Source organism: Pseudopodoces humilis, chromosome 4 (genome assembly GCF_049639895.1).
Source record: "Pseudopodoces humilis isolate 2021_Gansu_Grassland_sample_001 chromosome 4, ASM4963989v1, whole genome shotgun sequence".
In the NCBI taxonomy this organism is placed as follows: Eukaryota; Metazoa; Chordata; class Aves; order Passeriformes; family Paridae; genus Pseudopodoces; species Pseudopodoces humilis.
Window position 1 is genome coordinate 49,674,018 of NC_142203.1, and position 20,568 is coordinate 49,694,585.

The 20,568-nt window shown below is 36.9% G+C and overlaps 1 protein-coding gene across 6 annotated transcripts in view; it reads right to left on the reverse strand.

The window, feature by feature from the left end:
• Positions 1-4,360: 4,360 nt before the first annotated feature.
• RIC1 (RIC1 partner of RAB6A GEF complex) overlaps positions 4,361-20,568 on the reverse strand; it is a 46,794-nt gene continuing 30,586 nt past the window's right edge. For 5 of the 6 annotated variants that reach the window (XM_088054328.1, XM_014252263.2, XM_005522685.3 and 2 more), the window contains 16 exons: positions 19,493-19,645; positions 18,944-19,147; positions 17,477-17,515; positions 17,102-17,212; positions 16,417-16,506; positions 15,639-15,799; positions 14,451-14,589; positions 13,279-13,395; positions 11,748-12,476; positions 11,282-11,440; positions 11,040-11,173; positions 9,793-10,079; positions 8,787-8,981; positions 6,882-7,059; positions 6,567-6,755; positions 4,361-6,267 (listed from right to left, as the gene is read on the reverse strand). In XM_088054328.1, coding sequence (XP_087910454.1) covers positions 5,982-6,267; positions 6,567-6,755; positions 6,882-7,059; positions 8,787-8,981; positions 9,793-10,079; positions 11,040-11,173; positions 11,282-11,440; positions 11,748-12,476; positions 13,279-13,395; positions 14,451-14,589; positions 15,639-15,799; positions 16,417-16,506; positions 17,102-17,212; positions 17,477-17,515; positions 18,944-19,147; positions 19,493-19,645 — 3,171 coding nt within the window. In that variant the 3' untranslated portion in view covers positions 4,361-5,981. The remainder of the gene's footprint in view (positions 6,268-6,566; positions 6,756-6,881; positions 7,060-8,786; positions 8,982-9,792; positions 10,080-11,039; positions 11,174-11,281; positions 11,441-11,747; positions 12,477-13,278; positions 13,396-14,450; positions 14,590-15,638; positions 15,800-16,416; positions 16,507-17,101; positions 17,213-17,476; positions 17,516-18,943; positions 19,148-19,492; positions 19,646-20,568) is intronic. The other variant, XM_088054329.1, reaches the window with a different exon arrangement.

Sequence of the window (20,568 nt, forward strand, 5' to 3'; positions counted from 1 at the left end):
CTCTGATTTAAAGCTTTGAAAATACTGTGTGAAGAATTCATACTGAGAGCCAAAAATATAAAAATGCCTGTTGGCAATTTCTGAAACTTTAAGTGAAGCAATAACTTCTGCTGTCTCAGGATTTAATCCTTGTTAAATATTTTAATTATGAGGTATGTCTGATTTGTTGCAAATTTCTGTCTTTGTGAATAAAAGCAAAACTTGATTGGTGACACTTGATTTTTAGCATGATTAAAGGCTGTATGAGTTGTTTTCATTCATTGCAGTAATGTTTTACCCTAGATCGGGGTAGGAATACTGCTAAGAGGTGCTGGGTGTTACTAGACAGCTGGTGTTAGAGCTGTGTGGAAGATAAGCTTGGCCAAAGAATGCAAAAATCGTCTGAGTTGAAAGAAGGTAAAATGGGAGTTCTGGCTGGTTTCCTAGCGAGGAAGGTGGTTTTTGAAATCAGATGTGATACAGAGAAGTCACTGGTAGCTAGGCTAAGTATTCTCTGCAAAGTTGATGGTTGACACCAGATTTATTGTTGATCTAAGACAAAAAAAAACAGGATGGAAAAATTTGCTGTTTGTGTCCATCTGCTTCCCTATCGAAGTACAAGCAGATGAGTCTTCTGCTACTGTAGGTTACTATTTCTCATAAAAAAGCATTGTGTGACTTACTATTTGAAGTATATGAAAAGCAAGCAGCTGGTAACTTTCAGGATACAAGGGCATAATGCAGAAACATTAGTTATTCTTAGTGGAGGCAGGAAACAGTTGATTAGAATTCGCTATGCCCATCTGAAAAAATTTATATCCACAGCATTTTCTAAATTGCTTTCTTGTGTTTTTCCCTCATTTTGATGGCTTTGAGAATCTACTATGTTCTCTATTAAAATACATATTTCTGAAGCAGAGTACTAAGTACTTAATTAAAGCAAAGGAAGCCTCTACATGTTGTGATTCTAAATCTAGTGCATCCTTGTAGTGTGTTACCATACCTTCAAGATTGTCTGTCAAGTAGAGTATTCTTTTATGAAGAAATAAAGTGTTGGGAGAAGTGCAATGAACAGGAAAATTTCAGCTGTCATACACAAACTGATGACTGTTGAGATGAGTGGGGCTGTTCTGTGCCAGTAAGACCTGTCTTTAATGTCTGTCAGTCTGGGTTGGATTGCAGTCCTGGAAAAACACTAATCAAATAGACAAGATCTAACAAGTCTGTACCAGAGCTAGTGGTAGCAGGTGGGACATAGCTGAAGAACAGTTTGTCTACACGGCAGAGCTGTTCCATACTTTTCTCCCTTGAGTGCTAAATGTAATCTGACTTTTGATGGTTATCTGGAAGGGGCCTGCAGGATGACTCATATTAGAACTTGGTATGTGGTCTTGGTGGAGAATGGTAGGAAGATATGCAAGATCAGTAAACCTACATTCTGTGGTGTCAATTTCTGTAACTGTGGCTTCCATTTTGAAGACAGAACATGTATTCTCAGCCTGCATGAAAATCCCTTTCAGTCTTGGGGAATAAATTGATCCTAGAAATTAGCACTGTATTTCAAACAAGACGTCAAGCATCAGTAGCAAACATGTTTTTAAAAAATTCAGTTTCACAAAACTGAAAGAATCAGTCTTAAAAACTAGGAGTAATTAATCTAAAAAGGAACAGCTCTTTTAGTCTGTTCTGAGAATGGAACAAATAGAAGCTTCAAAGCCAGTAAGTGTACAGATGAGTTGAAGTAACCATCTTAGAGAGCTGCCCATGGAGTTTATTTGGAGATGCTTTTTTCAGGGGAGAGGGTTTTGGTTTGTTCTGTTTGGGTGGTTTTGGTTTGTTTTGTTTCAAGGTTTTTATTTTGTATTGTTTGGGGTTTTTGGTTTTGTTTTATTCTTTTGCTTTTGTTGGGGTTTTTGAGGGGGTTTGGAGTTTTTTTGGATAGGAAACAGTAACTTGAAAAAAAGTAAGGAAAGAGTAGCTAGGTGCCTTGTGTCTGCTGTGTACGAGGCTTCAGGCTCCAGCTGTGGACTTCTATAAGTCTTCTCTCAGTGCACCCTGAGTAAGTAAGCCCAGTGGAGTTTCCTATTTCAGTGGGCACATGATAAATAGAACACTCAACACATTTGTATCGCTCTTTTCTTTGCTTAAACACTGGGATATCTTACACCACTCACCATACGCTGCCATTCCTGTCACTGCCGACTAGAGTACTTCAACAGTGTTCAGCTCTAGGACAGGAAACTGTCTGTAAATTGTGTCTGTAGCCTTTATGTTCTCTCTTAGTTGTGGGAAGTCCATCCTTCAGCTGAAGCCAGGTTACCACCCTAAGCAAGTTACCCATCATCCTTTATAATATTATAGCCATAGACAACTTCTCCCCTCAGTTTATTATAAAAAGGACCTCCTTTGTACAGGTTTTGGCTAGATTATGAATTCAAGTACTTCTGCTTACTTAACAGTGGGTCTCAAACTTGTAGCTTAAAGACACTTTGGCTCTAAAACTATTTGAACTGGTTTCTTTGACCTAAAACATGCTGAGGAAAAATCAGCTTGCTTGGGTTGACAAAAGTGATTGTGAAAAATTACCTTCAGAAATGCAACTTGATTCAAGTAGTTTTGCAAGTATACCAAGTATACCAAGTATATATTTTGCAAGTATACAAAGCCTGTATTTGCAAATGTGAAAGGACTTGTTAAATTGGTAGCGAGGAATACAGAGTACTGTTGCTGCTTTTCTGCGGCAGTTAGCTTTGCACAGGATAAAAAACAGATCAAGAAAACTTGATAGGCAAATTGTTGTGAAGAAGGAAATCTAACAGCCAGTTTTATGTGAGCTGGATACACAAAGTGAAAAGAGTGTCAACATGTTGGAATTCCATAAAAAGATACTGATCCTCAACTGGCTAAGTGACCCATTTTTCCTATCTTTATTTAAATGGTGCAGATTTCTAGATGAATAAACCTTTTGTGGTGGGTTAACCCAGACTAGTTGGTGGACCTACTGACACCCTCCTCTCAGCAGACTGAGAACACAGAATGAGAAAATTCATGGGTTGAGACAGGGACATTACTTACACATACCCATGACAAATGAAACAAACTGGCCTTGGGAAAGTTAATTTATTACCAATTAAAATTAGAAGTTGGTAATTGACCACTTTCCCCCAACCTCCCTTTCCTTCCTGGACTTACTCTTCTACCTTCTCCCTCACAGTGATGTGGGAGAACTGGGGATGGTCTATTGAGGGTCAGGTCAGGGTCAGTCTGTAACATTTCCTCTCTGCTTCTTTCCACTCCTCACTATTGCCCCGCTCCAGCGCTCCTGCATGGGGTCCACTCCATGGGATAGTCTCTCATAAACTGCTTCAAAGTCGATCCTTCTCTTGCTGGGTGGTCCTTCAGGAAGAGACTGTTCCAGCGTGGATCCCCTGGGGGGGCGGCAGTTCTTGCCAGAAACTTGCTCTTGCACAGGCTCTTTTGGGCTGCAGCTTCCTTCAGGGCTTATCCATCCACCTGCCTAGTGCAGGTGCTCCAAGGCTGCCTCTCTGGATATCTGCTCCACAGTGCTCCACAGTGGGTTGCAGGTGGAGAGCCTGCTTCCCCATTGTCTAAAAGAATTGAGCTGCTGAGCAGTACTGCAGCAGTAGGAGGCAAGAGTGTTGTGTCATTTACGTGTTTACTTGCACAGAGCCACAGGCTGCAGGGAATCTCTGTTGCAGTGCCTGGTATACCTCCTCCTGCTCTTCCTTTATAGGCCTGGCTGCCTGCAGGACTCCCCCTCACTCATCTCCCACAGCATTTTTTACCCCTTGTTAAATACATTACAGAGAGGCTCTGTCTGACACAGCCCCCCTTGCCACCCAAACCCACTTCATCTCTTTTCACAGCAGCAGGTGGATGTAACTCCAAAGATGCACTAAAATAAGGTAAAGGTTTGATTCCTTCATCCTGTAAAAAAGAAGCTGCAGGAGTATAAAACACAATCTTCATCAGGTGGTTAGAGAGCTTTGTCTCTCTAAGATGGCCTACCTGAATGGCTTGAAGTCAGAAATTGTTATTTTTCACAGGAGTAACTTCAAGTAAAGTTGAATACATTTTTCTTTTAATTACAAGTATAACAGCAGTGAAATCAAAATACAAAATTAGCACATAAGATTTGCATAGAGATAATTACTACTAAAGAAGTACAAACTTCTAAAATTTCACAACTAAAAAGATTTACCTGCTAAACAACAGTAGCACAGTAGTAAGATATGAATATTAAGAATGTTAATATATCAGTTAATGTATCTTTTACTTGCACAGATCCAAAACCTGAACAGCAGAACGCTGACCAGGATGGGCTTGGCTTACATCATTACCACAGAACCACAGAAAAATAGTAACTTGAAGCACAGTTTTTATTTCTTTTAACATAGATTAAGCAGGTTTCTTTATCATAAAAAAAGCTTTAAGTATTATCCCCTTAAAACAATAATGAATTTTGACGTCAGGTCACAACAGGCTTTGTAGGTATGATAGACATTATCTGTAACCAGTAGCTACAATGCAGAATAAACTTAATGCTGGGACTCAGACTGAGTTTCTTTCCTCTAACTTCAGCCTCAGTTTCAACTCTTAAAATGTAAGTTCAAGTTGCATACATTAATAGCTCCAGCTTTCCACGTAATACTCGCAATTATTGCACTTGTACTGGTTGTACTGGCTTAGTAAAGCCATTCTAAAGCAACAGTTTAATATCTGTACATTTTAAAGCACTTGATCTTATCTACAAAGGAAATAAAGATGATCAAACCACAATTCATTTAAAACTTAATTGTGAATAGTCTTAATTTTCAGAGTTTAAATGGATGTGGATTTAGTAACTACACTGGAAAAGCAACAGATGCTGTAACTACCCTACGATAACTAGTTTGGTCCATGTCAGTAATCAAGTGATGTTATAAAAAATAAACTAGTTTATCATGTATAAAATGAGTAATGTTGCATTTTTGTTCAGATTGCACAGTACAAACAAGCTAATACCTAAATTAATACTGTTACAGGTAGTTATTACATAGGGACAGCAGCTAGAAAAAAATAAGTACCTCAAAGCAACAGACTTCTGCAGCCAGGTTTTCATAACATTGTATGAAAGTTAAATATGTCTTAGTTAGAAGTATGCATATTATAAAATGTTTGAAAAATGTTTAAGTATGAGCTGTTAAACTAGTTTTCCATTGCAAGAGTATATGATGATTATTTACATTTTAAAAATCCATTTATCAGAAAAGAATTTACAATGAAATAAATAACCTTCAGCAGTCTCTTAACCCAACTATAAGATCTGTTAAGTGGCAGTAAAAAACAGGTAAGCCACCTTGTGTCAGTGTTAGGTCAGTAAAGTATGCCTCATCCAGAAAGAAGTGCAACTCTGCTTTAACTTTACTAGTCATCTAGAAACATGCAAATACATATAGGTACCTCCAAATATGGTACAGTCTTGAGTATTTGTACAAGATTATTCACAAAAACATACAATATATTTTACAGTCCTTTAATACAAAATATCAGTATCAAACCAATCCGAACTGCATTGATCAGACATTTATTAGGCAGGCAAGCTGCAAAGAAAAGTTTTTATATTTAATCCCCTCTTCGCCTTTTAAACTCAAGCAAGTTATAAGTAGTTTCTTCAGAACTTGTTGGTGGTGTAAAGGTACTGATGAACATTGGCTGAATCTGTCTCTATGTGTTCACTGTCTGTCCAACACTATTTAAATTATCAAAATGTAAAGCTGCAGTCTGGTGATTCCATCAAAAAAGAGTCATGTCTCCTTTTGAAATTATTAGATGAAACTGGTGTTTAGTTATCCCCACTAAGAATTTCAAAGATTGAAATATTAAAAAACCAAAAAAAAACAAAATTAAAAAAAGAGTTCAAATCCAAGACACAGAAGCAGATCTAAGAGCTGGTTTGCTTCCTTTCACACCTGATGCTTGGGAAGTTGTTCACCTTCCATTTAAGACACAACACAGTCATAACTGCTTTCTTGGAATGAATCTTCATCCTCTGTCTTAGCCTTGTCCTCTTCATGTCTGCTTGCACTGCTGCTGCCAGCATCGCTCTGAGGATTAGTGCCATGGCTAGATGAATTCCTGCTTTCCTCAGCTCTTGGGTTCACTTGTTCAGGAACCTTAGAAGGATTCACTGGCTGAAATGCTTCAGGTTGTACTTGCTCTTCTACTATTTCATTTAGTTTCTGGATCTGTGGTTTGATGATACTTAGAAATGGCTTGTACCCAGGGCTAGGAAGAGAATGGGACAGAACACCACGAGTGGATTAAAATTAGTACTTCTGTCAGGTGGCTGAAAAGCAGAAATGTTTTTAAATAAAGAGAAAAAGGCAACCTTAATGAAACAATAAAAGTTGGAAAGGTCGTTGCCTTGGGTTTATTTTGGTTTGTGTTTTGGTTTTTTTCCCAGTTTGATTACAAGTTTCTGAAGCCAGGTTTCAGCTAAGGCGATGGTAATAACTCAAAGTTACTTTTTAGGTAACAAACTATCTACAGCTTAAATGAATGCGCACCTGGAAAGCAAGGCTTACCAATCTGTAGAAGCCCACTTGTCAACAGCATCCAGGCCAGTCTTGATATTCTGATAGACTTCTCCATCGATATCAGAGGACTGCATGATACTGAAAACCTGGTTGATAACTGAAGATTCTCTGAGAATAAGGCCTATGACAACACACCAATCCAGACATCCTGCTTCCATGAAGATATGTAGCAAGTACCTATATGGAAAAAAGGCTGTTTATTTTTCAACTCCCAAGATAAAAATTGCAGTGTGATTGTGTATTCTTTCTCCAAATGCTGCATGCCAGCAATTCTCAGTCTCAGAGGCACATGTCATGACTTACCGCAGCTGCACCTGTGACTTGTGTGGCCCTTTACTGGCCAGCTCTAGAGAGAGCTGCTCAAGCTCTGACTGAGTTAAACTTAGACTGGAGAAGTTTTCATCCACCATTGTCCAGTCTCCATCCACCATAGAACTTGTTTCAGTCAGGTCCGTTGCTGAACCAATGCTGCATTCATCACCTATCAAAAACACTCAGAAACATAAGGGAAAAAAGAAACTACTCACTTTAGTAAGACTCAGAATTTCTGAACTACTTCCTATAAAAACTGACCAACAGTAATGCTTTATGGTGTATCACAGTTACTTCAGGCATACTGTCCATCCCGCTTCAGCATTCTTCTTGTCACACTGGATGGCAGAACTACTGTTGCAGGAATGCAATAGTTGTTCTATCCAGTAAAAATAATTCAGGAGAATTATTACCAGTAAGGAATCCTCGGTATGTGTTGGCAATCATCATAAAACCACCAATACAGCATCTTGCATACTATAGTCCTAGAATTAAGTCTAGGAAGGATTACAGTTTGTCTAAACTTCTGCTTACTAAACTTCTAATTTTGTTAAAATGAAGTTTCAGTATTAAATTATTTTCTTCACACAAAACTATGCAGATTTTGAATGCTTTGTAATGTAACTATTTACCCGCAGAAATTACAAAAATAAGTATTTCCAGTAAAAACATGAAGAGCACATGCATTAACAGTATTTTAAAAAGAACAGTAACATCCAAGCTAAAACCATTACAGTGGTGAGTCACAAAGTCAAAAAGTTACTTGATTACCTTCTTGCCCATGAACACCAGTGCTGGATTAGTAATTTGTGAAATAGTTATTTGAATTCAGCTTGCAATGCTTTAAAGGCTATTAATTTACTTCCTTTATAAAAAAGCTACTTCAAAATGTGTACCAAAGTCCATTGAACACAAAGGTCTTCATCCAGCTCAGAAAAAATCCCCAATATACTTGTTTATAGAAAGTAGTGGCAGACAGCAGTAAAATCAGTGCAATGAAAAGAGACTCATTTTGTTGTAGTATCCAGATTTTAAAAAACACAAGAAACAGAAGTGAAAGTAAAAGGAGACCATACCCAAACAGACAGAGAGGCTTCCAAATGCTCTGAATCTCAGAGAAGGCTCTACGGTCTTAAATTAAGAAACTGCTTTATATTCTTAAATTAAGAGATCTACTTAGATCTTTGCCCTAACAGAAATCGTGAAATCGTGATTTAGATACTGTTGAAAATGTTGCTCTACGCTCAAGGACAAGAGGAAGTATAAAAAAAATTAAAAATAAATTTTAAAAAAGACTAGAATGGTCTGACAAACTTTCTCCATCTCTTTTTGTGTTCAGAAAAAATACATACAAAGTACGATTTCTCTTCCTATTTTAGTAAGCTGATCATACATTGCAGCTTTTAGAAAGCAATTTAAATAAAGCCATAGGAAAAAATACAACTATATTTCCTCAGCTTCTTCATTAAGTAATGTATCTAATATATTTCTTAAGAAATCCAAAAGCACAAAGTTCATGCAATTAGAGCTGTCCCAACCCCTGCAAGAGGCTGATCCATGCAAGAGACAAAGAAACAAAAACCCACAACATAGGAGTCTTCCTAGCCAGACTGAAAAAATACTGAACGTCAAGTTATCACCACAGACAGAAACTTCAGCAAATACCTATTTCATATTCTACTTCACATACTTAGAGATGTACAACATGGGCACATGTTAATACCTTCTGTTGTAAAAAATTCAGTTCACTTTTCAGTAAGTCCTTTATTTTGTTTTTCCTGAGTTTTTCTTACTAGCAGTTGAGAAGCAACAATACAGCAGTGACAAGCAAATATCAAAATATAAGCAAACACTTCACATTTTTCCAATGAGCAGACAAAAGGAAGAGTGACTAACCTTTACTTAGCAAAGGAGAAAGGAATGCATCTTGCATGTGTGGCCCATGGGATGAAACAGTGTCAATCTCTCTCTGAGAAGAGCTGATAGTACCGAGCCAGCTGCGACTGCGAGGTGTGTTTGAAACCCCTGTGTCCATTTCCATGTTTACAAAGGTGTCTGCAGACTGAGATTTTAGTAGTTGTTCCCCCACAGCTAAAGAAATCAAAACACACCAAGGAAAAATCATGTAAGTATCCAAAAGGAAATTTAGAGTGTTCTCTCCAGGCATTTCATGAAGCTAAAACTTGCATCTAAGTCAATATTCAAGGGAGCTATGAAATACAAGGGAATGCAGCAAGTTTAGGCATTTCAGGAATTTATGATCAGCTTTTTACATGAGCACTGCCATAAAAGAAGTATGATGTAATAAGGTGTTAGCATCAACAGAAGCAAATAATGATGCTGCTACTAAAAAGAGGACTTGGCAGCCAATGTCAGCCTTGCCATATGGAGATAAGGTAGCAAGTGTCAACTTTGCAATAAGGAGATAATTTAGTGAACTCAGAGATCAATAACATAAAGGAGGTTTACAGCAGTCTTCAAAGTTCTTACCAGGTAACAAAGTAAATTTCAAACATTAGGAATGTTACTATTTAATTTTTAAAAAGTTAATCAAAAGCTCATCTAGAGACTACAAAAGAATATTGATTTTAGTAATTTTTGGCAGCAGAATTGACACTGGAGTAATATCCATGTTCAGTTCAACATCTGCACTCATGTCAATTTCAGTGCACCTGAGAAAGCAGGAGATCTCAACAGAAATGGTAATCACATCACACAAGAGATACTGTCTATGCTAAACAGAATCTCTTCAAAAAATACACTCTCTGTGAGAAAGCTGTGCAGGTGGCAAGCCTCAGCCTGCTCTTATCTTGGCTGAACAGAAGCAGAACAGAATGAGATTCACAGATGTAGCATTGCATGAGAGAAACCTAGTTCATATCAAACTCAGATGTTACTGTACCTGTCTTGTACTTTCCATTCTTGAAAGGTGAATTAATAGATGAAGCTGGTATAACTGGAAATGGCCAGAGGAAATCCTTGTGTAGCTTTTTCAAAGCACACACAAAATCCTCCACGCGGGCAGCTCTGGCTCGCTCCTTGCACAACCAGCCGATCAGCTCAAAGCCCAGCTGTGCAGCAAAGCAGCCAAGGTCTTTCAGCTTGATTTCCTCCAGCAGACGCCGAGCATGCCGCCAGAGCATCATGTCAATGTACATGTTCTCAGCACAGTCACTGTCTTTACTCCACCTACACAAACAGCACGGAACAGCCAAGTCAACACTGATAAAGCTGAGTCACAAAGGCTGTTGGCCACAACTGCAGAACACTGAGTGACCAGCAGAAGAAGCAGTAGATGGGGAGATTTCTATCTAACAGCAGAAGCAATTTCCATCATTCCTTGCTGTTTATATTCTCTAAAAGATCCCACTGCCTCAACAGGTAGGTGTAATAAAGGATTTAAGTTACAACAGCAGCAGTATTTATAGAGCATAAAACTATTAGCAATACAGAAAAAAGTAAAGAGACATAGTCAAGTATTGGCCTAGAACCCTTCCTCATCAAAACCTTTAAGACAGAACTCTCTAGTAAAAATTACTAATTCAGAATTTATTCTAGGATTGTTTTAAAAATTAGGATGGGGAAAAACACCAAAGCAAAGATAATAATGAATTTCAGTTCAATACTACTTCTGAACTGCAATACCTATCAATATCAAGTCTGTATAAAGCAGCTTTATAGGGGTTCACCCTAAGGCATAAAAGTTTCTATGTGTAGCTTGTAAACACACTGCTGGATCAAGAGGTGCATAGTAGCAGAGCGGTACACTGTGATGCTGCGAACTATAAGCTGTTCAAAATTTATTTTTCAGCAAAACTGATCCTTTAAATATGAGGCATGTGATCTCACTAGCTACTTAAATTACTACACATGTAATGTGTACCACATCCAGTGGTTTCAGTCTTTTGGTCAGCAATAGCTGTATGAGCATGCCTGTGTATACATACAAACACATATACATATATTTACATCTGTGAGAATATATTATCCCAAGAATGTTACGAGACACAAACAATACAAAAGTTGTGAAACTATAAATGTAAAAGATGTAGAAGGAGATTATAACAAATACCTAATTTATTCCTTTAACTTAAATTGGTAAGAAAGTTATTCCTGTACCTAATAAAGTGGGGAAGGAGAGGACATTACCTTTTTCCAGATGGGCCAGAGGGCATACTCAGTGTTTTTGTCAAATTAAATTTGCTATGGAGATTCTCTGCTGACTGGGACAAACTAATGCTGCGATGCCTGAAGAATTCAAAGCCACCACTTGAACTAGGTTCCTAAAACAAAAAAACAAAACATACATTCAAAGAACCAAACATGATATATAAACTGAAGATTAATCATACAAGGCTTGATGGACAATATTTACTTTTCTCATCACAAACCTGAGTTGTTGGTGTAGCTGGGGGTGTTTCTGTCTCTCCAGAGCCAATGGCTTTAAGAAATCGAATCATATGACGACAGAGATCCCACTTTCCCTGCTCTAAGGCAGTATTAAATAGGAGAGTAGCATGTTGTCTGCTAACTGCTGGAACCTCCATATTCTGCAAGCAACAAAGCATAATTAAGTGATTTACTATATAGAGCATCAGAAATTCTATTAAGTGAAGCCATACTGCTTCACATTCAAGTATACCGAAGATTATAAACAGCATATTTCATGCTTTAGAACTGTAAACTAACTACTGACACTGCATCATCTTACCACCCTTCATAACTGGACATAGTATTAACAGAAAACTGTTAAATTAAAAACCTGTTGAATTCACACAACTTTGATATGACATTAATTATAAAATACTGCAATGTTAGTAAATATCAACACTCTTGCAATATATTTGGTGCCATTACCTGTAGGATAATAAGGTAAGAGGCAGCTGTGTCCAAGTCCTGGGCCATTAAGCACTCTTCAAATAAGTCCTTCGGATTTCCAACAGCAGCAAAAAGGTAATTCCACAGGGCATATTCTGTCTTCCTAGCACAATGAACAACTGTCTGCAGGAAGAGGGGGAATTCTGTAATGAACTTCGCCACAGTGGGAAGGAGAGGGTCGGGAATGGGCTCCCGCGAGGTAGCTTCTTCTTCCAGCACTTCATGAAGCATCAGTTCTAGTACATGAGGAAAGTATGGTAATGTGGCACAGGAGTGGGCCAAAAGCAAGGCTTGTTCACCGAGGTTCCTAACCAAGAGCTGGCGTAAAATGTGATGGAGGTAGATCTGAGAGGTTCTCTCAACAATGGAGAAAGGAAAGAGAACCTCTAAGTGTTCTCTAGCACTGCTTTGAGTGTATAAACAGTCATAGAGCACAGTGTCATTAACAGCACCAAGAACCAAGGCATCTTCAAACAAAACTGCCAGTGGGTATATGTTGATGTGGAAAGGCAGCATGATCCGTCTTGATAGAAAGGAATGCGGTTTTCGATGATCTCTGGGAAACAGGGGAAGCCAGACTTTCATACCTGCCCCACCACAGCTGAGCCACAGAGCCTCCAGTAAGTGGCGTTTCTGTTTGTTAATCCTGCAAGTAGTCCATACATTTTCAACAGACTGGGCTAGGACAACTGGAGCACAAAAGGGCAGCTATTTAAAATGAAAAAAAAAACAAACAAACAAAAAAACACAAACCCTTAAAAAAATCGGTATCCATTATTTCTTTTATTTTTACCCTGTTCTCAATAACTCTATTTTTCGGCTAAGATCTACTTTTTCAAACATGTCATTCTTCTAAGAAAGAAGAAAGAAATCTGCTTCTCTCTTATCTGTATCCCAGTATGTGACAAAAGACCACTTAGTACTTATGTTAACTCAAGACATTTCTTTCATTTTTTTAACCTCCTTAATACTTAGTCAGGAAGCAGAGAGATAAGAATAAAGGTGAAAAACAAAAACCTGCTCTCTGCTTGCTCAGTTAGCCCACAAGTCCAGCCTAGAACTGACAAATCTTTATCTGAACTTTCCACATTTCACTTTCCCAATGTGTTTGTTTCGCACAGAATTGGCTTTCATCAGCCTGGAAGAATTGAAAGTTCAGTAATTGATTTCTATTGCTGTTATTTCTAAGAACTTTATAAGCACACTCTGCAAAAAATTATAATGTTCCACAAACATATAAAACAGTTCACACTAGAGATTTCCTGTTATTGGTGCATACCAAATTTCGGGAAGTATCTTTACTCTTAAAATCTGTCTATTTAATTTTAATATAACTAGCAAACACGAGCGAATGTGAATATACTTCCAGCTAAAAATTCAGTGTGTAAGTGTACATACTGCCATGCTTATAACCCTATTTTCTTCATGTCTGGACCATTCTCTTGCACTTGCTTCTTCCATCACTGACATCTTTCAAGCCATGTGCAATTCTCCATATATATTTACTCACATGCTTTCTTTGATTAGGATTATTATCTTTATCTCGTATCTGGGGTCCAGATCGATCCCTTTGTAACATGATGAGTTGTCCTGCTAAGTTAAGCATAATACTTTCAGCTTCACAAGCCTACAGATAGAAAGAAAATTATGCAAATTATTTAAGCTTTCTGAATGATGATTTTACTCATAACCACAATAAAAACCCAGGGAAAAAAAGTGTAAATTATGTGCCACTTTACAGAGATGACTAACAACTTAATTCAATATAGAAGGACTAAGAAAAATCAAGAACCAGTTCTTGTGCACAGGACAAAGTACTGGAAGGTTTCTTATTCACCAGATTCATTCCATGTGTTTAATATGGACTTTTTCCAACTATATGTTTTAAAATGGCAATTCACCAGTATTCTAAGAAAAATAAAGCTCTGTATTCTTATCAACATCATCACAATATGACTGCCAGTATCTGACTGCAAAGACTAACACTGACTGCAAAGACAACCCAAGAGCTGAGCCAAGAGTTGAGCCACACTCGTAGAGCATCTTGAACTTTTACTTAGCTGCAGTTGGAGAAAAACTGTTTTAGTAAGGCATGTCAAGAAAGCAAAGTATTCTACTCATTTAACCCTACTGTTTGCAACCCTGACAACAAAAATCCAAGTTGTCTTTGCATATGCTTTCAATGCTCTGACTAAATTTTGAAGTTAAGACATGAACCTTAACATCTTAAATCATTGTTTGGCTGTTGGAGAATTGACAGAGTGCCTTACAGGGGCATATGCCATCTTTTCATTTTTTCTGTTTATTCTTTCACTAATGGACATGTCGTAGTGAGAAAGGTAATTCCTAATGCCATGGATTGCTCTGTTTTTTTAACTTTTAATACATGACAGAGCAACGTATCCTTGACAGAGTTAAATGTAATTCATTCACCAAGATTTGGTCCCAAACTTTGCAAAGGGAAGGTATGAAATAAAATCTAAACTCTTACTTCTCCTTCCACCCCCTCACCCCCAATTCCCATATAAATTGTCTATATAATGAACATCAGAAAAAAACACATTCTGGATTTTACCTTATGGAAGGGCCACTGATTTATGATTGCTTTATCAACAAGGTAACCTTTAAGGAGTAAGCTAACAAATTCAGGTACCAATTCTACCAAATTTTGAGACCTGTTACCTGCTGAGGCATCTTCAAGGTGATGCCAGTCTCTGTTCTCACTGATGTCAACGTAACAGACACTACAAGAAAAGGATGAGGAATGTACCGAGACATGGACACTTCTTGAAGAATTTGGATACTGGCAGTAGGATTAAGACTGAAAAGAAAATGACTACATTTAGAAACTTTACAACAGTACTTAACATGAAATAACTACCTTGAAGTAAACCTAATAAAAATAAGCAACTTGGCAAACAGTTTACAGAACAAGTGACATTCCTTTAATTGGGAATCAGTAGAAATGCCCACGTGTCTACTCTATATAAAGTTACCAAACAAACCTAAACTGGATTAAGTGTATTGATACTTTGGGAAATACAGCTATGAGTGGGTGGAAGACAGTATCAGATACTTCAGAATATGACTCTATTGATCCTTCAATGAGACAGTTGCCAGGTTTGGATTCTGTTGGGAGCTTTTTTTTAAAAGCATTGAAAATATTTTTATCTGAAGTTTGTAAACAACTTGCTTTTTTCTACCATAAAAATGTCCCTTCTTGCTATAAAGAAGATACCATAACTGTAAGAAAAATCACCTACTTAGGCACTTAAAAAAAACCCCTACCTCTGAATCTTTATCTCCTCCTTAGATTCACTAATCTTAACTATCTGAGAGTATCTGGCATAGCTTACATTGCTACTTCTTTTGCACTAAAATAATTCCTCACCACCACACCAAGACCAAACCTTTTATCTCTTCATCTTTGCAAGCCTGCTGCCACCTTCCCTTCACTAATTACTGCTCCTAATTTTAGAAACATGTTTTTATTTTAAAATATTCAAATATGTGGGTGTCTTTTAGCGCCTTCTTCTGCTATTCATATTCAGTTTTCAAGCTCCTGTAATTTAGGAACATATTTGTTCAGACAGCTGGAAATGTGCATAAATCAGTCACGACCTATCTCCACACATAATGTGCCTAGCAGCACACATGCAAGTGACAACACTCAGGAACTTGTGCATACAGATAACACGTTACCATTGTATTTCAAAAATCTGACTTCACCATTTATCAAACACCTTTGTATTATTGCAAGAATGTACTCAGACTGAGAGCAGATCCACTGGTACCTTACTGCAAAAGCAGTACAGTATATAGTGAAATAGTGATTTAGTCATATAGTATATGTCAAATAATGACACTCACCCGTCAGACCTCCTCTCAATACTGTAAAGGCAAATGGAACAATCTGCTCTGAACAGTATCACAATGTCCCGGAAAACACTCAGCAGTAACGTGTTTGCTTGCACTTTGGTGATGTGAGCAAATGCATTGTCAAGGTTAGATGTTCGCAGGTAGATTCTTAGCTGCAAGGAAAAAGAGTAGTCTGAACACAGGTTATGCTTGCCAACAACCTAATAGTAATTCCACTTCTGGTAATTTTCCTTGTTGTGGAACGGCTGTCAAGAATTTCTACCAAGACACATTACTGAGATTTTGTTTCACTGAGTATTTTATCCATTGCATTTTATCATTACATCTGAAGTGGTTAAAGCACAGCACAATCTGAAGTACGGTACAACAATCATAAGGAAGGAATTTCACTCACCAGTTTTAAAAAGCAGAGTAACTAAATCTCCTCTGCCCATATAGTTTAAAAGCTAGCAAAAGTATCCCAAAACACTGTAAACAGGTATATCAGAACACACTTCATACCAACATGCAAAAATGTCACAAAGTTTTCAGAACAATGAGTAGATCTACTGCCAGCAGAAAACAGTTTTTAATAGCAACAACAAAATTTTTCTGCAAAGCATTACTTAGATATTCATATATAAACTCTGAATATGACCAAAACTCACCGAAGTTTAGAGTGTATAAACATATTTATAATACCACAATACTTTTCATGTTTATAATCCTACTGTCATACAAATCAGATATTCTAATCATTGTATGTTTACTTTGAAAAAAAGTATCTCACCTCTTCCTGGTGATCATTTAAATTATAACATGCAAGAACAATGAAGTCATTCCACCATGCTAAGCCACCTGTTACCATCATAGTTTGCTCCTGAAAAGAAAAAAGCAAGCAGATGACATATAGGTATGTACTTCTATATACTTACACACACAAGACATGTACATTATACGGGTAATGTCTAAAAGCCATGCATGATAACTGTAAGGTTTACTCATAGTGGCCAGACTATGTGTATGAAGTTTTTAATGTTTAAAAAAACCAAAGTACTAAAGAGTAGTACACGTAGGACAAACCTCATCCTACAAAAAATATGGTTCCACAGTTCTTTATGCTATTGGCATCCCTGAACTCTCTCAAATGTGTTTCTTGCCAGAATTTGCAAGCTTTACATTCAAAGCCACGTCACACAAACTCTCATATAAGACAAACGGAATTAAGTATCTGGCTATATCCACTCAAATTCTGAATACTCTGCTAACACTCAGACACAAATTAGTGTGTCAAAACCGCAAGATCTGTGTTTCAGACATTATATGAGAAACACATGTAAAACTAGCATCCCTAATCCCAAGTGTGTCTACAGGCTGTTTACTTGAAAATCATGCTCTTTAATTTTCTCCAAGTCCCACATCCCAACAAATAAAATCCTCCCTGGGCACCAGAATAAAATTCCATAACCCTTCACCTGGGTAATATTTCCAAACAGCTTCCATTTTTTGGTGAGTAAAGAATAATGTGCAAAACCAAACTTGCCAACAACAGCTACATTCTGTCCAAGCTTGTCAATAGCTGAAAACTGTAAAAAAGAAAGAAAAAGTTAGAAGAACCTCAGAAGAGAACTTATTTAAACAATATATCCTATCCAAATAAGGCACCACAAGGCAATATAACATCAGACTCAAAACATGTAAAGTATCTTCATGTTTCATACTTTACTAACAGTTTTCTTTCTGTAATGTCAAGTAATGATTTAATTTGCAGAGTTCACCCAATCCTAATGGACAATTATAGCTCTCCAATACCTCTAAATAAGCATGAACATATTCTTAAAATAACTCACCCGTATAGGCCAGTTGCTCTCTAGATATGTACTATGAATCTAAACAAAAAAGAGAGAAAACCAAAACCACATGACTATACCAACTGCAATTAAAGTACTGATTAATTTTAACATCCTGAAGGGACTCGGACAATGTCAGTGTTTCGGTTTTTTTTTCAAAACACCATCATAATGGTATTCAATGTTGGAATTTTGTTTTTAAATACAATTACTGGCCCCACACCAAAAGTAACTGATGCCTAAATGTTACCCTGTTTTCAATACACAAAATAGCAAAATGCATTAACAACATACACCAGCTAATACTGTATTACCGATTAATAGTCACCATTTGCTCATATCTCCTCCCAGCTACTTCCCTCTCCAAGAGAATCTTTCACAGGAACATAAAACTTTTGATAAATACAGTCTTCAGGCAGGACTTTCAGTATAGGAATGAAATTTCTAATCCTGTCATAAATATACACCAGCATATCGAAAAGCCTTCTTATGAAAGAACTTGACTGGAACATGTCACATCAAATCTCAATGCTGGATTCTCCACATCACATGGGATGATACAAACCCAGCTTCAAATTCCAGTGTCTGATCTGACACTAAGGTAGGCACTCTTGAGATCCGGCCACTGTCCTTTTTCATAGATATGTTCCTCCCCACCGTAATTCTAATTGTTTCAACTTTACTTTACAGAACAAAGACCACTGTCTTCTACACCCGTTTCAGAAGACAGAAGAGCTACCGGAACAGCTAAAGTAGAAATTCAACAGTATCTGAAACCTGTCTTACATGCCTAGAATCAAACAGTTTTTAATACTACTGATTCATGTGCTTTGTGAAGAACAAAACACTGGAGACCTTTCAGAAGCAACTATTTAAAAGAGTGCCACCAATTCAAGTATGTAAGAGCACACATTAGAAACATGGATTAAAATATTTATATTTTTCTTTATATTACAGGGAAAATAAAAGTCCTATTTCTACCACCAATTTCTTCTTTGAAAGCTTGATATTGTGAAGTTTTAGTTACATGCTTAAATAGATGCCATTTTTCATGCTTGAAAATATAGCTGGAGTCTGAAGGCTGTATTCATCAGGTGAGTATGTTTTAAAGCATTTTGCATAAATAACAAAACAAACACCTAAATGATTTCTTGTGTGTTGCAGTTATTCTCCCTTTCAAAGTACAGGAAAGTAATTAACTACTCCTTCCTGAAGTCATAAGACCTTTAAGGCTGTTTTTATTGGCCAGGCAGCAAACACAGCCACAAGGCTGATAGGACCAATGTTCCTTTACCTTTTGTCAATGAGAAAAAGCTGTACCAGAGGAATCCCCCAGAGACAATAAAAAGGCAATGAACTCATACCAGAGGGAAAAGGTATGTCAGAGGGTGAGGAGATCAGCTGCATATTCTACTTCTACAAACTCTTACAAGCACAAAGCACATATGGGCATCCAGGGCCAATTACCTGTACAACATGCCAATGCCTGTGTCCTAGTAAAGTGCTTAAACCCTGAGAATCTAAACTGCCATCTGAAAATGGGCCTCTTTCCCTGCTGTGGTTATGTTCAGAGTGTGCCGAAGTATTTCTGGGACTCTGAGTCTGTGCTGCATCTCCACAGTTCAAATATAAGCGATCTTCTCCTTGAAGGAGGACTTGCTCCTGGTTACTCTGTATTAAAAACAAAACAAAAGAAAAAAACCAACTTTGAATTCCATATACAGAAGAAAAAGGAAAACACATGATCAATGTATTAAGAGATTCTAAGTAAACAACATGATAAACAAGTGTTGAGGCAGTTCTCAGTTTTTGTATTACTATGTACTAACAGGTTTTATGTTACAGTATTGCTTAGCAGTATTTTCACAGTACCATTTTAAAGGCCCTATGACAAAAAAGAAAGACTACTGTAATGGCTGCAGAACAGACTTAAAATCTGAAAGGACAACTCAGAGGTCACATAAAACCAGAACTATGATCTAAAATAAGGATGTATTTATCAACAAAAAAACTCACCATACAAGGATTAACAGTGAGCGCACTCTTGACGAACTGAAACTGCAGAATACCAAACTGTTTGGATTCATTATTTGCATTTCTTTCAGGTTTCATGTTTGAAGAAGAATTCCCATCAATAACCCAGAGATGATACCCTTCTGATCCCCAGGTCTGAAGGAAAAAGTGTAACAATAATAAAATACCCAACACTACATACATATATATATAAATATAACACTATATATTATCATAAAACAAGAACTACACAAACTTATTGTAGCTGATCTTATGATACACATGAGTTTGGAAAAAATCCACACATTTTATTGTTCTAAAATGTATCATTATAGGAATAAAACAGTAAAATTCACAAGGTACAGTAAGAATCTAGCTTGATTTCCTGTCTTATGTAAAAAATAATTAAATGAAGAGTAACTATGCAAAGACACCCACATAATTAATGAAGACTGTTTAGTTCACAGTTTAGGGCAACAAACAAAAATTCCATAGAGCCAGGTATGAAACAACCCTGATTTCCAAAATTACACAAGCTATTGTTCATCAAATTCAATGATATCAGAATTGCAGTCTTTGAAATTTTTTAAAAGGTACATTTAAAAGGTACTGTCATTTGTACATATGTACCTCCACTTGGGATGCATATTTAGAGTTGTCAATCTTCACAGCAATTATGTCATGATAAATAAACCAAATTGTTTTAGAAACACTGCACAAAATTCACCATGGTTTGTAAGAGGCCTTGTAGAATGTGTTTGAAATTTGTTCTAATTTAAAATTTACTCTAATTTATTCTATTTATTTATTGATTTTACAGACTAGAAGGACTGCATTTAATGTTAACTACTTTGTATCAAAAAGCAGCAGCTAACTTTCTCTGGAATTCATAATCTGAGTAAAGTTACTTTAACTGGCCAGCTAGTAATTTTAGAGAAATAAGGGAGTTTACAAGTAGTGTTAATCTGTGTCTCATTGCACTTCGAAATACAGTACCAGATAAAAAAGAAAAATTAAGAAAAATGGAAAGTGTTCATACTTAATATTGAAACCAAAGGTAAGAAAAGGCATGTCATGCA